The 24,000-nt window shown below is 41.1% G+C and overlaps 1 protein-coding gene across 3 annotated transcripts in view; it reads right to left on the reverse strand.

Moving 5' to 3' along the window:
- LOC143034567 (uncharacterized) overlaps positions 1-24,000 on the reverse strand; it is a 428,587-nt gene that overhangs the window by 172,522 nt on the left and 232,065 nt on the right. For all 3 annotated transcript variants that reach the window (XR_012967264.1, XM_076200810.1, XM_076200811.1), the window contains exon 2: positions 9,257-9,315. Coding sequence is in view for 1 of the 3 variants with exons in the window: in XM_076200811.1 (XP_076056926.1) it covers positions 9,257-9,315 (59 nt within the window). In the remaining 2 variants the exon portion in view is untranslated. The remainder of the gene's footprint in view (positions 1-9,256; positions 9,316-24,000) is intronic.

Genomic DNA, 24,000 nt, shown 5'->3' on the forward strand with positions numbered 1-24,000 from the left:
ACTTGAACTCATGTTAATGAATATGGTGCTGAGTCTAATGTAGAAATGATGATAATCATCATTTACAGTTGGAGTTAAGTTAATTATTTTTGATAATTAATGAATAGAATCATTATCATCATTCTTCAAAGGAACCACACAACTGATGTAATGAATTACTCAGATTAGATGTCAAATGATGAGTTCATAGACACAAAATAAAATTATTACTTTTTTCATGGCCCAAAGTCTATTCTTCAGTATAAATGGTAGAAATGAAAGACTTAGGAAGTACAGATAATTGTCAGTGCATGGAAAAAGTTACTGAAGTGCGAGGTTCCATCGAGACCATGACTGTTCCCGAAGTCACCTTCACCGTAGACTAATGACGATAATGAGAAAATAATGAAATACACACACCTATGCATATACCTACATGCATTTGGAAAGAAACACACACACACACACACACACACACACACACACACACACACACACACACACACACACACACAGAAGAAGGGGAAGGGGAGGAGGGGGTGGAGGTGGAAGTGGAGGAGGGGGGCGAGGAAGGAGGGGGGGCGAGGGAGGCGAGGGAGGAGAGGGAGGGTGGGAGTAGAGAGCCCCGGCTCTCCCCCCCCCTCCAGTAACCGCTGCCTCCTCCCCTGACCTCTGCGGTCACATTATTGCCCCCTTTGAGTGCCGGCCGGCCGACCCATCTATATATATATAACGCTCACTACATTTCATGCTTGTAATTTTCCACACCTACCTTTGAACGTAAGTACGAGCTTTCTTGGCACTCTCTTGTATTGTACCTTTCCCACTTATTACCAAAACTGTTCTTATATTTTACTCGTTACTATATGTAACTGTTTTGTATCTTGTTTGAAAAGAATTATATTGTATCATAGTTCACCAGAATTGTCCATGAATAATTTATTTTTGTACAAGTAGCATGCAGTTGATACTTTAGGGTCTATATGGGGCGCCCCTACGGACCAGAGTCACACATCATTTTGTCTGTCATAGAGGAAGACTGTTCATAGAGAAATGATGACACTTTCATTATATTGCGACTGTCCCTCCCTTATGCTGTCCCCCAACACCTTGTTACTGTCCTGTACAATTTCTCTTAACATTCATTTCCTTTTTTCGCCTACCCTGTGATGAGGGAAAAGAATGCTGCCACCGAGCCTTCCCACTTGAGTCGGACGAGGCGAAAAAAAAAAAAAAAAAAAAAAAAAAAAAAAGGACGAGGGATAGAATTAGGAATCCTGCTGCCTGTAGCCCCACAGGATTCATAAAAAAAGTAAAGGCATAAGAGGGTCTAGGGTTTTTCCAGCCATTACCCTAAGGTTTGGGTCTTTTAATGTGCGTAGATGTAGTACAGATGAGAGTAAAAGGGAAGAGATAGGCAGTATGTTTGTGAGAAGAAAGATGGATGTGTTGGCATTAAGTGAAACTAAGTTGAAAGGGAGGGGTGAGTGTGAGTTCGGGAGTGTAGCTGGGAGGTTCTCAGGAGTGAAGGAGTGAAAAGAGGACGAGTAAGAGAAGGGGTGGCTATTCTAGTAAGTGAAGAGATAGGTAAACGTGTAGTGGAGTGAAAGGAGGTTTCTTCAAGGATAATGTGGATGAAGGTGAAGCTGGGAAGGGAGATGTGTGTTTTTGTAGGTGCGTATGGGCCTGGTAGTGAGAAGAGCGTGGAGAAAAGGGAGGCTTTTTGGATGGATTTAAATGAGTGCATAGAGGGAATAAGGAGAAATGTTAATGTAGTTGTATTGGGAGACCTTAATACTAGGGTAGGAAATAAAGAAATAAACGGAGTGATTGGGAAGTATGGAGTTCCAGGAAAAAATCGTAGTGGAGAGTTGATGGTGATGTGTCTTGAAAGAGAGTTGATGATAGCAAATACAGTGTTTAGGAAGAAAGTCAAGTATAAGTACATATGGAAGAGGGTGGTGGATGGAAGGGTGATAGATAGAGCGTTAATGAACTACATAGTGGTGACCAGGAGTGTGGTAGGAAGAGTTAAGGATGTACATGTTCTAAAGGGAGAGAGTGGGGAAATCATTTTTTGGTGGAAGGTACGTTGAGAGCGAAAAATAGGTGGAGAAAGAGGAAAAGGGTAGAAGGTAGGGAGGTACGTAGAGTGAACTGCTTAAATGAGAAAGAAAAGGAGAATGAGTATAAGAAGAAGCTGAGAGAGGAGTGGGAGGGAGTGAAGGATAGAGTGGAACTAGGAGTGGAGGAAGAATGGGGATGGTTCAAGGAGGGAGTCATAAGGTGTGCAAAGATGGTGTGTGGAACAAGGAGGATGGGGGGAAATAGAAGGAAGGGTAGAGAGTGGTGGGATGAGGAAGCAAAGAAGGGTGTGGAAGAAAAGAAGCAGGATTTCACAGATTGGTTACATATGAGAGGGAATCATATGAGAGGTACAAAGTAAAGAGAAGAGAAGTAAAACATAAGATAAAAGAGGCAAAGTGGAGAGCAGATGTGAAATGGGCTAGGAGTATGACAGAAAATTTCAAAAGTAATAGAAATGCTTTGGAAAAAAATAAAAAAGGAAAGGGAGGCGAATCAAGTAGAGAAGAAGAGGTAAAAGGTGCAGGTGGAGAGATGATAATGGAGAAGGCAGTGAGAGCAAGGTGGGCAGAGTATTTTAGGGAGTTGCTAAATGTGAGGGAAGATAGAGAAGGAAAGGTAGTTGCAGTGGAAGCACTAAGAAAATGACCGTGATGAGTGAGGAAAATAGAGGAGAAATAAGGAAAAAAGAAGTGAAAGCAGCTGTCAAGATTATGAGAGCAGGTAAAGCACCTGGGTTGGATGGATGCCATGCAGAATGTCTGAAAAAAGGAGATACAGTTATGGTGGACTGGCTGGTGAGGTTATGTAATGTTTGTTTAAGAGAGGGCAGAGTGCCGAAGGACTGGAGGAGTGCCTGTTTAGTTCCACTTTACAAGGGAAAGGGGGACAAGTGTGAGTGTAGTAGTTTCAGAGGGATGAGCTTGTTAAGTGTAGTTGGGAAGGCTTATGAGAGGGTCTTGATTGAGAGGATTAGGAGAGGAACAGGGGGAGTAATTGATGAGGAACAGTGTGGTTTTAGGACAGGTAGAGGTTGCGTAGATTAGATTTTTGTGGTAAGACATATGTGAGAAAGCAATAGGAAAAGGTAAGGATATATTCTGGGCTTTTATGGATCTGGAAAAGGCTTATGACAGGGTAGGCAGGAATGCACTGTGGGAGGTATTGCAGATATATGAGATAGGAGTAAAGCTGTTATGAGCAGTCAAAAGCTTTTAAGAGAGTAGTAGAGCTTGTGTCAGAATTAGAAATGGAGAGAGTGAGTGGCTTAAGGTAAAGGTGAGACTTTGCCAGGGGTGTGTTATGTCGCCTTAGGTGTTTAATATATACATGAATGAGGTGGTGCAAGAAGTGAATGCAGGGGTAATGGATCGGGGATTGGAGATGGTTAAAGAAAATGGAAAAAAGTGGGATATAATACAGTTGTTGTTTGCTGACGACACTGCGCTTTTAGCAGGACCAGAGGAGTGATTGAGGAAGCTAGTGACAGAGTTTGAAAAGGCGTGTGAAAGAAGGAAGCTGAAGATAAATGTGGGTAAAAGTAAGGTGATGAGATGTACAACAGGGGAGAGAGTACAGCAGGCTGGAAGTGAGTATTAAGGGAGAGCGACTGGAGAAAGTGGATAGTTGGTTGGTTGCGAATGTGGCAGGAAATTGAGGAGTGGAGGTGGAGGTAGAATGTGGATTGAGAGAAACGAGTAAATGCCTTGGGGGATTAAAAAAATTAACGAGAAATAGACATTTGGGAATGGATGCTAGGAGGAGATTGCATGAAGGAGTGATTGTGCCGAAAGCAATGTTCGGGGCAGAAACATGGAACATAAGAGAGAGAGGAGGAGTTTGAATGTGTTTGAGGCGAAATGCCTGAGAAGTATGATAGGGGTTGCTAGGCTGGATAGAGTGAGAAGAGTGGAGGTAAGGAGGAAAGCGGGGGTGGAAAAGGATTTGGGAGATAGGGTTGATGAAAGAGTATTGGGATGGTTTGGGCATATGGAAAGAACGAGTGAAGAAAGAGTGGTAAAAGATGTGAGGAAGGCAGAAGTGGAAGGAATGAACATGAAGGGGCGACCAAGGATGAGATGGATGGATCAGGGTAAAAGGGGGGTTTGGGAAAGAGGGGAATGTCTGTTGAGGAAGGAAGAGAGAAGACAGAAGATAAAGATGAGTGGAAAATGGTTGTGTACGGATGACTCTGTGATGCATGGAAGGGAGTTGTTGGGGGATGGGGGAGAGGGAGTATGTGTGAATATTTTGACGCAGCCCAGAGGGATTTTTCCTTATCTTCTCTTTTTCTGCATGAGGGGACGGAGAGGAGGGTTCGCCGATTAAATAAAGCTGTCTTGCTGTGGACGTGCTGTGTCTTGCTACATTGCTTCTGACCCAGGGCAGTGGGCTCGTTGCAGGGATGATCCATCATCCAGGAGGAGCCAAGATAAGAGGGAGGGACGGGTGGTGAATGGGAGTGGAGTATGTGGGGATGGATTGGGTGGGAGTGGATTTTATGCCTTTGGTTTTTGGGTTCCTCCCTTGTAAGGAAAAAAAAAGCCGTTGGTATATGTATGTACATACATACACACATACATTCATACATACATTTATATATATGTATATATATATATATATATATATATATATATATATATATATTTTGAGTGTGTGTGTGTGTGTGTGTGTGTGTGTGTGTGTGTGTGTGTGTGTGTGTGTGTGTGTGTGTACATCTACGTATATGTTGAAAAGGTGGTAGAGAAACGCAGGTTGGAGTAGGAACACTATATTAATGACGTTTCGACTACAAGTCTTCTTCAGAGTAACAGACAACGTTCATTAACAGTATACTTGTTGGTCTGGTAAGGGTGTTGTGCTTTTTCCTCTTATGCTTTTTGATGGCGCAGTTCCGGAGGTGGTATGATAGTCTTTTGGAGAGAGTCACGGAAGTGGTGTCGACGTGCGAGGAAATGTGGTCCACACATTGATGCGTTCCTATGTGCGTTTCTCAGTGCGTTCCGCTTTAGTTTGGCCGCGGTTAGCGCTCCCAAACTATTAAAGCTTCAGAGACAGGTTCATACCGAGATAAAAGCCCGGTAGGCCACATACTATTACCAAAGAAAAAAATTCGTAGGCCACATCCAAAAGCTAGGCAACATACTATATCGGCACCTATATCACTTTAATAGTTTGGGAGCGCTAACCGCAGGCAAACTAAAGCGGAACGAACCTAGGAACGCACCGAGGAACTCGCCCAGCTCTGCACATATTGTTAGTAGTATAGGTTCAGGTTGAGGGGTTGTCGTGTGTGGATGTTGGCTGGGAAGAGAGGGAGTTCATTTTCTCGTTGATAACCGAGTCTATCGAATGTCGTGGAGAGCCGTTGTTTAGTCATGGGATCAAGATCCACTGGAATTCATTCTTGGTGGCGGTCCAGGTTTCGCAGCGGGAGAGAAGGCGCTGTTAAAGCCCCTAAAGTCACACCAAGCTTTCAACCCGTTTCCGACCACCTTCGACCGAAAATCAAGCGATCGGTCGGCGACACAAAACCTAAGCAAGGAATTGGAATGGAGAAAGTTAATGTGGTTCATAAGATGAAAACTACTCAGTGTGTGTTGTAATATATCTATCCATCTATTTATCTATCTTATTACCGACAGCCAGCGACTCCCAAAGACTAAACGCAACTGGTCGGCGACCACCTGGTCGTCGCCGGTGGTCGGAAACAGGTCGTAAGCTTGGCGTGTGACTAGGCCATTAACTAATGCCAGGATGACGCTGTTTTGTTACGTTCCGGACACTCGCTGTTGCCTTGAAGGCAGCAGAAGCCGAGGTTGATGTTTTTAACGTATATTTTGGTTTTGAAACGGTCTGAAGATGTACTGACGAGAATGTCGTGAACAGTGAGGGTACCGTCTTCGTTTTCAAATTCATGGGTGTAATTGAGGGTCGAATACTTTTTGAATACTTGTCGAGGTGGGTGACTTCCTGGGCGTCTTTTACGATCATGAAAATATCGTCGACATAGCGGGCGGGCGTATTATATATGGAGGGCTACCAGACACCCCTCCCCCAACTCCTCCACTATTGTAAGTCAATGTCATCATCGTCATCGTCATCGTCAGTCATTGTCATCGTCATCGTCATCATCATCACGTCATTGTCATCATCGTTTTCATCGTCATCATCATCATCATCACCATTATCATCACCACCGCCACCATTATTATCGCCACCGCCATCGCCACCACCACCACCATCACCATCACCATCACCATCATCATCGTTGTCGGCGTCGTCGTCGTTAGTATCATCATTTTCATCGTCAATATGATTATCAATATTATCATAATTACAAACATTAATATTCTTCATTAACTTTAGTTTTTCAGTGGTATCATTACAGATTCTGAAATATCTTTTTTACTCAACGTATACTATATAATTTTTCTGAATGTACTCATTTCATTACAAACATCATCGTGATTCTTTACTTTATTTATCTTCATTGTACCATAAGCTTTCATATATCTAATCACTTCATTTATCTTTTCTAGTATAGTTACAATACTTTTTTTATATATTCTTATATGTAAGTATCAATATAGCTGTCTCAATTATCATATTTCAATTCAACTTTGACTTACGTTATCATGACAATGAGTAAAATTTTCAATAATCTTGTAATAGGACTGTAGTTTTCATATTATTTATCAGTAGAATGTAGCCCTCTTAACTTTGTAAATAATGTTATTATGTAACATTTATCTTATTTTCTTGTAGGTATTTTGACGCATCCGTCCTCTCATTTTATGCAATGGGGGGGGGGGGGACGGAGAGGGGGGGTCGCCGATTTAATGAAGCGGCCTTGCTGTGGATGTGCTGTGTCTTGCGACACTGCTTCTGACCCAGGGCAGTGGACAAGGTGCAGGGATGACCCGTCATTCAGGAGGTGCTAAGATAAGAGGGAGGGTGGAGGGGTGTGGAGTGTGTTCGGGGATGGAATGGGTGGAAATGATTTTATGCCTTTTTCTTTTTGGCTACCCCCCTTGTAAGGGGGAAAAATCCTTGGTATATGTATGTATGTATGTATTGTGAATAGGCACTACTTTTAGTGAGAATGTTAGTTGCGCCACAAACGAGGATCGCCTTGCTGCGATGTCAGGACGGCAGGTGGCCATTGTTGGCTTTATTCAACGATACGCCTCGACTAGAGCCGAGGTTGTCCTCAGACTCGATGTTTAATTAGGTGACCCTCGTCTCCCACTCGAGTGTCCTCGTTGCGCAGCAGTCCTCCTCTTCGACCTTTCTCTCTGGTCCTCAAAGCAGTCGTCCTCGACTCTTGTATCATCGTAGTGGATGTGTGTGTGTGTGTGTGTGTGTGTGTGTGTGTGTGTGTGTGTGTGTGTGTGTGTGTGTGTGTGTGTGTGTGTGTGTGTGTGTGTGGTGCGTGTGTGTGTGTGTGTGTGTGTGTGTGTGTGTGTGTGTGTGTGTGTGTGTGTGTGTGTGTGTGTGTGTGTGTGTGTGTGTGTGTGTGTGTGTGTGTGTGGTCCTCTGGCAGAAGGTTCCTGTGGCTCTGTCGTTCTTGGTAGTGTCTGTCATCTCTGGTATCATCTGTCCGTCTCTCTGGTATCATCTGTCCGTCCGGAATATGTTGCATGAACAGACGCTCTGGAAGGAAAGATTCACCTCGGCCCTTTGAACATTCACCTTTAGGTCTGTCGTTCTTAGACGGGTCGTCTTTTGTCTTCTGTCATCTTTGGTGAGGCTTTCCTTGGTGAAGTCGTACTTGACTTGGTCTTCCTTCATAATATACTCTTCTTGCTGTAGTGGTCCTCCAGTTTGTCAGCAATGGAGAGGAGCTATTCGTGGATGCTGTTTTCCATAGAAACTACTTCGTTACCTTGATGTCGAATCATCAGGAGCAACTTTTTGATTTCATGTTGTTCTTTCTCTTCATCTTTATTTGTCTTATTCGTTGTTCACGCCTCTTCTTCATCTTCCTTTCGTTTTTTTTTTTTTATTTAGTTGGGAAATACGTTCTTTTTATATTTTAGGTTTCTTAACGCGACTGACAAACTCTGTAGAGATATAATTGACGATGTATTATTTTTTCCCATCAATTATACTCTTATTTTGTTATCTTACTGGTAATTTCTGATGTTTATCTCTTTGAAATAGCATCAAAATTCATAATTTGACATCATATAAGCGTATTCCAGAAGTAAAAATCTAATAAAAATCTATTAATTATACGAAAGATAAGATTGAGAAACAGTCTTATTTTTCAATCTGAACTCCAGAAGGGCTTGCACAGAGAGAGAGAGAGAGAGAGAGAGAGAGAGAGAGAGAGAGAGAGAGAGAGAGAGAGAGAGAGAGAGAGAGAGAGAGAGAGAGAGAGAGAGAGAGAGAGAGAGAGAGAGAGAGAGAGAAAGAGAGAGAGAAAGAGAGAAAAAATAGAAATTGGAGAAAGAAATCTCTTATTAATTCCAGACCATAAACAAAGTTTATAAGTATCCAAGTAAAGGGGAGATTTAGATGAATGAGCATCCCTACTCCAGATGAAGGATTTGATAACCTGAGATGAGAAATTTTAAATATGTTTTACCATTTTTTTCCCAAGTTCCTTTGAAATGCAACCATAATACCTTGGATGGAACGTATTTGTTCGTTAGTTCTCAGGGTGGGAAACGCAGTGTTCATATGAAAAGGATAGCAGCTATGGGAGAATGATAGATATACAGTATTTTCATTACATGATCCAGTAATGAAAATAAAACAGAATAAGGTATACAAGATAAAAAAAAATGAAATGAAACAAATAAAAGGGTAAACAGATATATAGATGAATAAGTAATTAAATAAAATAGATAGATGAATAAAGAGACAAATAAGTAAATAGATAAATAGATAAATGAATAGATAAACAAATCAATAGATAAATAGATTAATAGACAAATGAATGCATAACTAGATTACTATATATAAGTGATTGAATAGGTAGATAGGTAAATATATAATCAAATATACGATGAATAGATAAACGTGTGATAAATAGATAAATAGATTAATAGACAAATGAATACATAACTAGATTACTATATATAAATAAGTGATTGAATAGGTAGATTGATAGGTAAATAATCAAATATACGATGAATAGATAAATGTGTGATAAATAAACTAATTAATAAATAAGTAAACTTACTGAAATAGGTGAAGAATATATCGGAGCTTGGCGTCCGTCAGAACACAATCTTGAATATCCTGTGGGAGCGAAAGGTCTAATTTAGATATTTTTTAATGTCATCCATAGCTTTTTTCATCTTAGCAGAGCTGGGCGCGTTCCTGGGTGCGTTCCTCTGTGCGTTTCGCTTTACTTTGGCAACTCCCAAACTATCAAAGATTAAGAGACAGGTTTATACAGAAATAAAAGTCCGGTAGGCCACATACTATACCTAAGGAAAATTTTCATAGGCCACATCCAAAAGGTAGTAGGCCACATACTATACCGGCACCTATATTGCTTTAATAGTTTGGGATCGCTAACCGCGGCCAAATTAAAGCGGAAAGCACCAGCGAAGGCACCTAAGAACGCACCGAGGAACGCGCCCAGTTCTGCGTCTTAGGAACTCTTTAAAGTTGAATAGAATTAGCAGAAGTTATGAAACAGGGTAATGGCATGGCAGTTTGAGATCAATATCCAAGTGAATTCCACACCAGACAAATGAACACGAAAAGACACCGAGTAATTTCAATAGGAAGCGTATTCCCAATGCAAATGATACGAAAAATGTAATGACGATTGTTTTATTATTTTGGAAAGCCGTGGACAATGCGAGTTGCTACGAATCTGACAATATTTGTTCCCATAAGCTTAAAAGATGGGCTTCTTGCAGCCCCGTAACGACCGGCAACGGTCCCCGGACCTTCCTGTGTATCTTTCTGGGAAGAAACGTTAATAGAGGTGTTTAAGTGGACCTAAGGCAAAGGTGGCGCACACAAGGTCATCATATTAAGGCAATATGGCAGGACTCGCAGTAATGGGGTTAAACTGGACAAATTTAGATTTAAGGAGGAAATAGGCAAGAATTGGTTTACTAATAGGGTAGTCAACGAATGGAATAGACTTAGTAACCATGTAGTGAGCGCTGAAACTATCAGTTGTTTTGAGAAACGGTTAGACAACTTTATGGATGGGGATGGCAGGTGGTCATGGACATGGAACTACATAGTGTAGGCCTTATGGTCTTCTGCAGTCTCCTCCATTCTTATGTTATTATTGATATTTGTGTAGTTTCTGTCACTTGCTTCTGGTTGGTCGCCAACTGTCCTTATATGCAGAGCTAGGAGGATTTCTCTGTGCGCTCTTAGGTGCGTTCCTTGATGTTCTAAGCTAAATCATGCCAGTCAGGACACCGAGGACCGCACCTAGGAACGCGCCCAGCTCTGCTTATATGAAAATATGAGAGAAAATACAATCGAAGTTCCGAGAGAGTGAGGTCTTTGTTCCGGTCCAGACACCGAATGTCAGCCGCTCATGACCGCACCTGAAGTTGGAGATGAGGATATGGACGGGTTCTAAAGATGATTTGCAAGATCCATGGCAAGGCTCAAACAATGGCTATGAATAAAAAGATGAAATAGAATAAATAAATAGATAAATAGATAAATAAATGAATAAATAAATAAATAAATAAATCAATCAACAAATAGATAAATAAAAAAATAGATAAATAAAAAATAGATAAACGAATGTGGCAGTACTGGACTCAGTGTGAATATCTTATTATTATAGTAGGCCTACTTAAGATAGTATTGGGCTCAGTGTGAATATTATATTATTATAGTAGGCCTACTTAAGATAATATTGGGCTCAGTGTGAATATTGTATTATTATAGTAGGCCTACTTAAGATAATATTGGGCTCAGTGTGAATATTTTATTATTATAGTAGGCCTACTTAAGATAATATAATATTCACACTGTGAATATTATCTTATAGTAGGCCTATTATGATGATATAATATTCACACTGAGTCCAATATTATTATAGAAGGCCTAATTAAGATAATATTGGGCTCAGTGTGAATATTATATTATTATAGAAGGCCTAATTAATATCTACTTGATCCGGAGGACAACTCTATGGAACATGGAGTCAAATCGCTGACGTTGCGCAAACATTACACATAACGTTAATAGGACAAAATATAAATATTTATTCGCAATTTGAAAAGCATCCCCCCCCCCCCTCATCCCCAACGACTGAATGTGAATATGACAAACAAAGAACTCGGGTCAATTGGGGTCAGATAGACAATATATGAATACGTGCTCGGATAGGAGACCCCCCCCCCAACCCCCAGCCCCACCCCAACCCAAATGTCATGATTATATAATGTTCACATTTCAAAATCTAGAATTAATGGCTGATGGAAATTGTTTTTGTTGCCCATGAACGCCGCCCGGTTTAATCATGGCTTCATGGGAGGCTGTACTATTTGGCTATGACAACCACGAAATGATTTATCGTCTGTTGCATAGGTGACCGGCCTGTATTATACACGATGAATGTATAATCAAATTTTGTATCAAATGATATAACGTTTAATGAATATTTGTGTCCATCGGTATCTATCAAACAAATGCGTAAAAGTGATATCCCGCATCATGGGTTCATTTTGGAGGTGTAATCAAACTATGGCAAGTCAGTATTTTAAATGAATGCCATGAAGTATCTTGCTGTGGAGCGTTGGTTCAACTCTTATTTGAAGCTACGTGAGTTCAGGTTGGAGTATAAAGGCTCCTGGTTACCAGAGCTGGGCGCGTTCCTCGGTGCGTTCCGCCATAGTTTGGGCGCGGTTAGCAGAGACAGGTTCATGTCGAAATAAAAGTCCGGTAGGCCGCATACTATACCGGCACCTATGTTGTTTTAATAGTTCGGGATCCTTAACCGCGGCCAAACTAAAGCGGAACGCACCGAAGAATGCATCTAGGAACGCATAGAGTAACGCGCCCAGCTCTGATGGTTACTGCCCAGGAACGCAGGGTAAAGGTCTGCCTTAGCTGCGTCCTGTTGTGAGCTCCACATTAGATTTCACAGTGTTAAGAAGCTTTATACAAAATAAGACGAGACGGGAAGGCAAAACGTTGGACTCTGAAAGTCTTTACCGGAGTAAAGTAACTCTCGACTGCTTTCGACTTACATAAGAACATAAGAATGAAGGAGACTGCAAGAGACCATAAGGCCTACACTAGGCAGCTCCGTATCCATCACCACCTGTCATCCCCATCCATAAAGTTGTCTGATCGTTTCTTTAAACAACTGATAGTTTCAGCGTTTACTACATGGTTACTAAGTTTATTCCATTCGTCGACCACCCTATTAGTAAACCAATTCTTGCCTATTTCCTTTTTAAATCTAAATTTATCCAGTTTATATCCATTACTGTGAGTCCTGCCCTGTTGTTTTAATATGATGACCTTGTTTGCATCACCCTTGTTAAAGCCTTTGATCCACTTGAACACCTCTATTAGATCACCTCGCACTCTGCGTCTTTCCAGAGAGTGTAAGTTGAGGTGCCTAATCCTCTCTCCCGTGTTCCTCAAGAATTGATGTTATTATCTAGTGGTGGTTCCACAGGCCCTTAAATTGGCCATTCAAAACCAGTTGCTTGGCACGTGACTCACTTAATAAAGGCTCATCCAGATTTGCGGGTTTCCTTCTTTGCATCTTCCTTTACACACAATACTTTGACGAGGACAGAAGTCCCTTCTTTAAGCGCCTGTCTGTCTCAATCCTAATCCACTTTGCCATTTACTTGTCTGTCCTCATCTCCCAGGATTTTTCTATAAAGTTAAGATCAGGTCTGTTATTAAATGCCTAGTGTGAACAAGGACACTGATCCCTTGATTTCTCTGACACTTGCTTTCTTGTGAGACCACTGAGTCTGTTGTGTGATGTGGAAAATAGTCATCATGCACTACCTTCAGTATGTCACACCTTTACGCTCTCCCACTGTTGTTTATCGCTCCTCGTCTGTATGGGATATTGACTGTATAAGGTTTATGTACACGATATCTCAGGGACTTTTTTTGGCAACCCTTACAGAACAAAGCCACTCCACATTCTTTTGTTACCAGAGACTCCGCTAAAAAAAAAAAAAGTAGATAAAATAAAATAAAATAAAATAAATAAATAAATAAAATAAATAAATAGAAAAATAAATAAATAAATAAATAACATAAAATAAATAAATAAATAAATAAATAAATAAATAAATAAAATAAATAAATAGAAAAATAAAAAAAATATTTTAACTTCCACTATATCATCATTCTGCTACATACATCAAATCTCTCATTTACTATCTCTATGACTCGATCTCTTCGTTGTATTGCTGCCCAAAGAATAGAAGCGCTGGTATCACCGAGTCAGTACTATATACAACTCTTTTCATTCCCTTCACTTCAAATCCTCTCTTTCTTCCTCTCTCTAGTTCTTTCCATCTTAAACGTTCCTACACTTTCCTCTCATTCACTTTCTTTTAATAACGTCACCATTGTTGCCCCCCCCTCTCTCTCTCATTCTATACCTATCCACCTCACTTCGCTATTCTTATTCATTTTCCTTTTTTCGTCCGAGGACATTTTCTTTACGTTTGTCCTCCACCGAGACATCTTCCTTCTCCTTCCATCTTCTCTACAATTTTCCTACTTTCACTTTCCTTTCTCTCTCATCTTTCTCTTCCATCCTTCTCATCTAGGCAGCTCAGTATCCAGGTGATGGATATGGAGCTGCCTAGTGTAGGCCTTATGGTCTCTTGCAGTCTCCTTTATTCTTATGTTCTTATCTCCTATAATTCACTCTTTTCGTTAACTATCCACTAATATTTCTGATTCCCTGTTGTATTTAGGTTAGTTCAATTTCTTCGGAAATATCTTAGGGTTGTTGGTGATAATAATATGAAACAAAATTATCAAAGCTATTTTACCTGGTAAGCGGCTTTATAACAAACTTATTTGAACGAATGAATTATATACACAGTCCGTCAGTAGTATTTACATTATGTATTCCTTATGATTCTATAAGATGCATCGTATTTGTAAACTTTAAAGAACATTTTATGATTTTTTGCGATTAAATTATACCAATGTCTGTGAAATAAAATAGTTTATCCTTTCATTCCGGATGGCGCGAAGTCAGCCCAAAAGTACGACATCACAGATTAAAGATTGAAATAAACTTAAACAAAAAATTAGCAAAATATAATTAGAAATAAGTATATTGCCCGAATTATCTAAAAAGTTTGATCAAGCCTTACATACCACGCCTCCGTTACCATGACAGTCGTGAGTTCTAGCTATGTGAACTTACCACTTGGTGCGTACCACCTGTGTGAATGTGTGTCTGGGTCTAATATCCACGCCTTCTAGAGGCAACATTTAGTCCAGGGGTTCCCAGAATGTGGGTCACGACCCCTAAAAGGGTCATGAGCCCTTATATGGGGGTTATGGAGGGTCCAACATTATGTATGTACATTCAGCCACACAGACCCGCATATTGATTTGCTTGTACCAAAAAAAAGCAAATACATACTTCTCATTAAAACATATCAGATCCTTCGTTAATAAACACTGATAGACAATAATATATGTTTTTTGTTATTTCTCTCTCTCTGCTGTGATTAATAAAATTTAAAGTAATGTATCTGCGATATTTAAAATTAGTACGTTTTCAGAGGGCTTATAAAGGTCGGGGATCATGATAGGTTTGGTAATATTGAAAGGGGTCACGTATTGGAAAAGTTTGGGAAACACTGCCTTAGGCGATGGAAAGACGATCCCTTAACGGTTCAACGCCCCTTAGAGTGGAACCAAACCCACAACAATCGCTCAGAATGAATCGAGAGACCTTACTTTTACCCGCAAATGCGACCCCAAGGGGTCGGTACCTGTTCTCCGGAAGATGCCCAACGGTCACTCACTGATAAATTTCGATTTACTTCCATCTTATCCTCTTGTCATTTTTCCTGTTAAGGAGAAGAGGCCCTCCCTCACCTTCTACAATTAAGCAACACTGAAGCCTTGGGCAATCATCATCTTCATACAACCGTAATCCCACTGTATTGAATGGTCGGCCGCTCGAGTTATCCTTCTCCACTTGTTCCTATCCGTTGCATTCTCTTCTTGCACTCCTAGTTTCCTCGTGTCACCCCTTGTTACGTCTCTTCATCTTATTCTTTGTCTCCCGATGCTTCTTCTTCCCTTAACTTCGGCCATCATCGCCTTCTTCAATGATGGCTGATGTTAAGGCAGCCCGGGCAGCCATACACACATTAAATGCACAAGAACCCCTGACATACGCACACACCTCTCCCTTTTGCAATAGCCACACCAATGGATCCACTTAGAATATACCACACTCACCACTACTGAAAAACACACAGCAAACTAGGCCTGTATCTCGTACACAGCTAACCCCTCAGTCAAAAACACTCCAACACAAAATTACATCAACCACTTTCCAAACCATTCTGTTAGCTTCTTTAAATCTTCGTGAACATCCATTTGAATTTTGAATGCATTAACGGAAGCCGTGTATGGTAATACATGATTGGCAATCTTCCCTCTATTAAGTTATTATTCTGCTGATTGACAGTCAATGCAAATTAAGCTATTATGTCCAATTTTGGTATCATTCAGCATTTTGTTGCAACATTGCAGACACGAAATTAACTGCATTTAATGAAACTCTTAATTGGTAAAAGAAATATGAATATATAAAGACATGAAATAATTAGATGCCAAATTTAAGCATAACCAACTACAAACTGAGAATTATTGTACATTTTGACGAGCTTAATGCAAACAAGAGAATCTTGTTTAATTGAAAAATAAAAATGGTGTCATTAACACAGAATTCTGACCTTGGAATGTTGGTTACAAAAAAGATAAGCAAGTATAGTTACTATAAAGAAAGCGAGGAGTCATGATACGTACCTCCACCCCAATGAAATATTACTTATGCCTTATGTAGTCAGTAATATTGGAACTTTAATGACACTTCTACGAAACAGAGGCGCATATTATTCTTTTAAGATAGGAAGTAAATCTCTACTCAAAGAGAATGCTGGCCACTTTTAATTTCTTCTGTCCCTCCTTTCTTTCTGTTGCCATCTTTAACTCTTCCTTTACTACCTCACAAACTGTTTTGCCTCCTGCCGTATAATTTTATGATTGATAAACAGTAGCAGACAATCGGAGGTTAAAAAATGATTAACTTCGGATAGTGATCTATCGGAAAAAAAATTTCTGAATATTAGTTTTGTACCATGTTTCACAAAACAATATCTCAGGCCCCCCACACACGCGCGCACACACGCACATACACACATACACAAACACACACACACACACACACACACACACACGCACACACGCACACACGCATACACATATTTATATATATATATATATATACATACATACTGTATATATATACATATATATATACATATATATATATATTATATATATATACATATATATATATATTATATATATATATACACTAAAAACCCACTGTTGATTGTATTTAAGAAAAGAAAGGAGATAACGATTTCCGTATATTTCGATCACTGGCTGTGATCCTCTTCAGCGGAAATCCGATCAACAGTGGGTTTTTAGTTTATTTACTAATGTGTTACGACATTAATTGGCAGTGATATATGTACAGTATATATATATATATATATATATATATATATATATATATATATATATATACTTAGGATGCAGGTTTTCTTTTATACACACTGAATTGAACACCACAGCATTTTCACAGTTATTAATTTTCTTCTTGATATTTTCAAGTTTCCTCACTAAAGTTCTAATATTGGGAGGATAAGCGGAAACGAACTTTCCAAAGTTCTCCATTTTAATATTTGACGTTTCGACTACATAGAGTCATTATCAAGTTACAAGAACAGTTAAGGCAACACATTCTACAGATACGTTACATGGTCACAGGAAAAAATAGAATGCTACACTCTTAGGTCAAGCGCGATCTCTAAACCTCCGATGACCTGACCCTGGAAGACTTTCTCATAGCTTGAGGGGGAGGGGAAGGGGGAGGGAGAGGTGAGGGGGGGAGAGTAGGAGTCTGAGTAAGGTGAGGTGAAGTAGCGTGCTTAGCATACACAGGGAGGTTATGTATAGCATGTCGCGAGGACGAATTAAATAAAGAAATAGCAGACAACAAATTAGCCTGTACATTGATCACAGGAGACAATTCTCTTATATACACAGCCTCTAAGATTTTTAGTTCCTAAATATTATTACACTGGGCTAGCACTTCAGTGTTATGAACAATGGTTGCTCTATCCAACACAGACTTGTGATACTGTTCAAAATGATTTTTAATTGCTCCCTGTTGGAGGTGCGCTTGGTGATATTTAAAAAAAAAAAAAAAAAAAAAAAAAAAAACGCACTAGTTCCCTAGTCCTCAAAAATTATTTGTCTGGCACTTCTGGGATGCTGTCGAAAACTAACGTAGTCTATATGTTCAAATGCATTACTGGAGACTGTGAGCTCTTTCCTCGTAGCTATGTTGGTCATACGACATGCAGCCTTAGCAGACGTTTAACTCTCCACCTCCAACAGGGAGCCATTAAAAATAATTTTGAACAGTATCACAAGTCTGTGTTGGATAGAGCAACCATTGTTCATAACACTGAAGTGCTAGTCCAGTGTAATAATATTAAGGAACTAAAAATGTTCTATCTTGAATAGCCTCTGCCTCTATCACCAGTTGCTCCACTTCTCCTTTCTTCCGCTGTTCCATTCTTCGTTTCAATGCTTGGACATTCTCCGAGTGCTTTAATTTTCCGTGAGTCCTCTGGCATGATGTGGAAGGATAGCCAGCGTTTTGATTACTCGCGGAGCATAGGGAGATGAGTGTATATATGCTGTTATTAGGCGGTTCATCTCCTCTATTAGGTCTTTGGTTGCATTGTATTTAGGCGGGGTGAAGAGGTTTCCTAGGGAGAAGGCAATTATCCTACTGGAGGCGTCGTCCAGCCACTCCTTAACCATGGGCTACTGCCACGTCTGCCAGAAACTGCCCTCCTCTCTCCCACCCTGCTGCGCTTGATGACGTGGACTTTCGTCCTTCGACCCCAAATTCGTGGGATCACTTCCCTCTTCCGAGTCTCTCTCACTCACTAGACCGCCACCTACTTTCATCTCCATCACATCCCTCCTATCCTCCACAGTCTCCACATCTTCTCCCAGTTGACCACTCCTCGCCTCCAGAAGTTGTTGCTCCCCCGATTTTGGCAATTTCCTCCTTTTTTGCAGTTCATGCACTCGCTTCCAATTTTGACGCATGCGCATTGTCTACACTTTTGTTGCGCAGACGCACAAACTCAGCATGGTTTGCTGACCATCACGGGTGGGACTCCTAGCTTTTGGGTGACTTAAATTGACGATGCTAACGCCACTGGTCCCCACCTGTGCCAGATCCAGAGCACAACCTCTGTGATATTGTAATTCATTCCAATTGACATTTTCTGATCGCCACCTGGCTTACGAATCCTCAATTCTCGCATGATAGTTTACATTTTTCCCTCGTGCTTGTCTGGGAGAACTCATGCTTGTCTGAGAGAAAACGTGGGAGAGAGGGTTATATAAAGTATTTGGATAAGAGGGGTGAGAGAGGTAGGGGTGCTCGGGAATGCAGTTATGAATATATAATGAGACGGGCAGCTAGGGAAAGAGAGTCAGGGCGTGGGGAGTTTCGAAGGTAAGTACGTATGATGGATACTGCTGTTGCTGTTACTACTACTACTACTACTACTACTACTACTGCTGCTGCTGCTGCTACCACCACCACTACTTCTGCTACTATTACTATTACTATTCCTACTACTATTACTTACTACTACTGTTATTACTATTACTACTACTATTGCTGCTTGCAGTGGACAGGAACATCTTCACAACTGTACAGCATAAAGAGCAATGTTGACTGTCTTTTCTGAAAGATTTACAGGAGAACCTGGAGACTATTTATGGTTGAAGTGGGGCCGTGGATTTCCGGTGTACGAGGCAACATGGAGTTAAGCAACTAAGTTGATGTTTGTCGCATTGCAATAATGTGTGCAATATTTCACGACACGATGGTAGAGATGTGTCTAGAGAGTTGATGATAGCAAATACAGTGTTTAGGAAAAGAAGTCAAGCATAAGTACACATGGGAGAGGGTGGAAGAAAGGGTGGTGGATAGGGTTTTAGTGGACTATATAGTGGGAACCAGGAGAAGAGTAGGAAGAATTTTTGATGTACATTTTCTAAGGGTAAAGAGTGGGGGAATATCAGGTATTTTTCTTAGCGGAAGGTAAACTGGGAGTGGAGGATGGATGGAGAAAGAGGAAAAGGATAGAAGATAGGGAAGTGCTTAGAGCAAACTGCTTAAATGAGAAAGAAAAGGAGAAGGAGTATAAGAAGACACTGAGAGAGGAGAGGGAGTGAAGGATAGAGTAGAACTAGGAGTGAAAGAAAGGAGGACGGGAGGAAATAGAAGGAAGGGTAGTAAGTGGTGAGATGATGAAGCAAAGAAGGTTGTAGAAGAAAAGAAACAGGCATTCACAAATAGGTTACAAAACAAGACGAATCATATGAGAGGTACAAAGAAAAGAGAAGTAAAGCATAAGATAAAAGAGACAGAGAGGAGAGTAGATGTGAAATGGGATAAGAGTATGACGGAAAATTTTGAAAGTAATGTAAAAATGATTTGGAAAGAAATTAAGAGAGGAAGAGGGGTGAATCAAGTGGAGAAGAAAAGGTAAAAGGTGCAGATGGAGGGATGATAATAGAAGAGGCAGCAGTAAGAGGAAGATGGGCAGTGTATCTTAGGGAATTGCTAAATGTGAAGGAGGATAGGAAGGGAAAGGTAGTTGCAGTGGGAAGTGCTAAGAAAATGACCGCGATGAATGAGGAGAATGGAGGGGGAATAAAGAAAGATGAGATGAAAGCAGTTATTAAAATGATGAGAGCAGGTAAGGCACCTGGGCTGAATGGGTGTAATGCAGTGTCTAAAAAAGGAAAGTACAGTGATGGTGGACTGGTTAGTGAAGTTGTTTAATGTTTGTCTAAAGGAAGGTAGAGTACCGGAGGATTGGAGGAGTGATTGTATAGTTCCACTTTACAAGGGAAAAGGGGATAAGTGTGAGTGTAGTAGTTTCAGAGGGATCGGTTTGTTGAGTGTAGATGGGAAGGCTTATGGGAGGGTTTTGATTGAGAGGATTGGGAGAGGAACAGAGGGAGTAATTGGTGAGGAACAGTGTGGGTTTAGGACAGGTAGGGGTTGCGTAGATCAGATTTTTGTGGTAAGGGAGATATGTGAAAAAGCTTTAGGAAAAGGGGAGGATTTTTTTGGGCCTTTATAGAGACACTGTGGGAAGTATTGCAGATATATGGGATAGGAGGAAAACTGTTATGATCAATCAAGAGTTTTTACAAGAGTAGTAGTCTGTGTTAGAATTAAAAATGGAGAGAGTGAGTGGTTTGAGGTAAAGGTGAGACTTCGCCAGGGGTGTGTCATGTCGCCATTGATGGGAAGGTGCGAGAGGTAAACGAATGATTGGAGATGGTTAAAGAAAATTGATAAAAATGGGAGATAAGCCAGTTGTTGTTTACTGATGACACTGCGTTTGTAGCAGGATCAAAGGAGGGATTAAGGAAGTTAGTTTGGAAAGGTGTGTGAAAAAAGGAAGTTGAACATAAATGTGGGTAAATGTAAGGTGATGAGATGTACAAGGCGAGGAGATGGCAGCAGACGGGAAGCGAGTATTAAGGGAGAGAGACTGGAGGAAGTGGATAGGTTTAGATACTTGGGTGCGAATATGGCACGAAAAGGAGTGGAGGTGGAGGTAGAATGTAGATTGAGAGAAGTAAGTAAATGCCTTGGTGGATTAAAAAGTGTAATGAGAAATAGACATTTGGTAATGGATGCTAAGAGGAGATTGCATGAAGTGATTGTACCGACAAGACTGTATATGGCAGAAACATAGAATATAAGAGAGGAAGAGTTAAAGAATTTAAATGTGTTTAGTATGGTAGTGGTTACTAGGTTGGATAGAGTGAGAAACGAGGTGAGGAGGAGAGCGGAGGTGGAAAGGGAGTTGAGGGATAGGGTTGATCAAAGAGTTTTGGGATGGTTTGGGCATATGGAAAGAACGAGTGAAGAAAGATTAGTAAGAGGTGTGGAAGGCAGAGGTGGAAAGAGTGAACATAAAGGGAGGGCCAAGGATGAGATGGATGGATGGATGGATGGAGTAAAAGGGACATTTGGAAAGGGGGGAATCTCTGTTGAGGAAGGAAGGGAGAAGACAGAAGATAGGGGTGAATGGAGAATGGTTGTGTATGGATGATGCTGTGATGCATGGAATGGAGTGGGTGGGAGATGGGGGCCGAAGGAATATGTGTGAATTATATTTTGACGCAGCCCGAAGGGACATCTACCCGTCTTCTATTTTTGTGCATGAGGGGACGGAGAGAAGGGGTCGTTGATTAAATGAAGCGGCCTTCCTGTGGATGTGCTGTGCCTTGCTACATTGATTCTGATCCAGGGCAGTGAGCGAGATACAGGGATGATCCATCATTCAGGAGCCAAGAAATGAGGAAGGGAGGGAGGGGTGGCGAATGGGAGAGGAGTATGTGGAGACGAAATGAGTGGGAGTGGATTTATGGCTGACTTTGGCTACCTCGCTTGTAAGGGGGAAAAAGCTGTTGGTGTATGTATGTATATGTGTGTATTTTTTAGACTTACAACATCAACGCTCTTTAGAGGATTAATTTTGTTTAGTGTCAGTCGATCTCATTCAGTTGAGGGTGTAGGTGGGCGGACTTGGTCCAAAGGGCCGAGCATGTCACGTTTCGGCTCTGTGTGGATGCCACACTGCCACCAAATGTAAATGCAAATTGTAGTATTGACATTAATGTGTTAGATTAATGCATACAAAATGAACACAGTTACATTCATTGCGCAAATTGTATACTAATGAACACAGCTCTACCCAGTGTATAAAATGTATACAAATGGAAATAGGTCTCTTCATGGTATGATATTTTATGCCAGTCTACACGGAGTTTTGTACAGTGCCATCATGACTAGATGGATGACATATGGTAAAAGGTTTTAGATATTTTACTCTGCTGCGTAATTTCTCAGCAGACTATCTCTCTCTCTCTGTCTGTCTCTCTCTCTCTCTCTCTCTTTCTCTCTCATTGTCTCTCTCTCGTTCTCTCTTTCTCTCTCATTCTCTCTCTCTCTCTCTCTCTCTCTCTCTCTCTCTCTCTCTCTCTCTCTCTCCAGTATCTACTTTACGGTATGAGATATTTTGTTGTAAAAGGAAACGTCATCATTAAAACTAACAAGTATTTGTATAATTTTTGGTATAATTTTAACATGATTTTTTGTATAATTTGTATGATTTGGATATTTTTTTTTGAAAGGTATAATAAAAATAATAGGATGGTTACGGTATTTTGTTGTGTAGACATCTTTTATGAATATATTTTCGTTTATTAACCTCTTCATTAACAGTCGGGGGGACAGACAGACAGACAGACAGACAGGCGGAGATACAGACCGACAGACAGACAGACGGACGGAGAGACAGACAGAGACAGACAGACAGAGACAGACAGACAGACAGAGACAGACAGACAGACAGACGCGCGCGCACACACACACACACACACACACACACACACACACACACACACACACACACACACACACACACACACACACACACACACACACACACACACACACACACACACCTCGTGGCGCAGTGGTTAGAGTTCCCGGCTGCCACTACTGCGGTCCGGGTTCGAATCCCGCCGAGGGCTGAAATAATTTCAGTATCGCTGCGCTGTGAGTTGTTACTCCAACTTTCGTGGGCGGGGAGTTGGGGGGGTTGTGCGTGTAAGGTCACAGCATTGTTCACAAATCGGTTGTATATGAACTCTGAGCTCTTTTTCGGGAGGGAAATAGCTGTCGATCACGAGTCCAACACATGATCCAAGACCATGTTACATACATATACCAAAGGCTTTTTCCCCCTTACAAGGGGGGTAACCAAAAAGAAAAAGAAATAGAAACCACTCCCACCTATTCCACTCCCCTCCACCCTCCTCCCTCCCTCTTATCTTGACACCTCCTGGATGACGGGTCATCCCTGCATCATGTCCACTGCCCTGGGTCAGAAGCAGTGTCACAAGACACAGCACATCCACAGCAAGGCCGCTTCATAAATTCGGCGACCCCCCCTCTCCGTCCCCTCATGCAGAAAAGAAGACGGGGAGAAATCCCTTCGGACTGCGTCAGATTTTTTCTCATACATACTTCCTCACCCCCCATCCCCCACCCCCTCCACCTCATGCATCACAGCATCATCCATACACAACCCTTCTCCATTCACCCCTATCTTCTGTCCTCTCCCGTCCTTCCTCAACAGACATTCCTCTCTTTTCTAATGCCCCTTTCACCCCATCCATCCATCTCATCCTAGGACGCCCCCTCATATTCACTCCTTCCACCTCTGCCTTCCACACCTCTTTTACTAATCTTTCTTCACTCATTCTTTCCATGTGTCTAAACCATCCTAATACTCTTTCATCAACCCTATCTCCCAACTCCCTTTCCACCCCTGTTCTCCTCCTCACCTCCTCATTTCTCACTCTATCTAGCCTGGTAGCCCCTATCATATTTCTCAGACATTTCATCTCAAACATTCAAACTCCTCACTCCCTCTCTTATGCTCCATGTTTCTGCCCCGTACAGTGCTGTTGGTACAATCACTCCTTCATATACTCGTAACCTCCTCTTAGCATCCATTCCCAGATGTCTATTTCTCATTACACTTTTTAATCCACCAA

Source organism: Oratosquilla oratoria, chromosome 17, assembly GCF_046742065.1.
Source record: "Oratosquilla oratoria isolate Oo_2021 chromosome 17, ASM4674206v1, whole genome shotgun sequence".
Classification (NCBI taxonomy): domain Eukaryota; kingdom Metazoa; phylum Arthropoda; class Malacostraca; order Stomatopoda; family Squillidae; genus Oratosquilla; species Oratosquilla oratoria.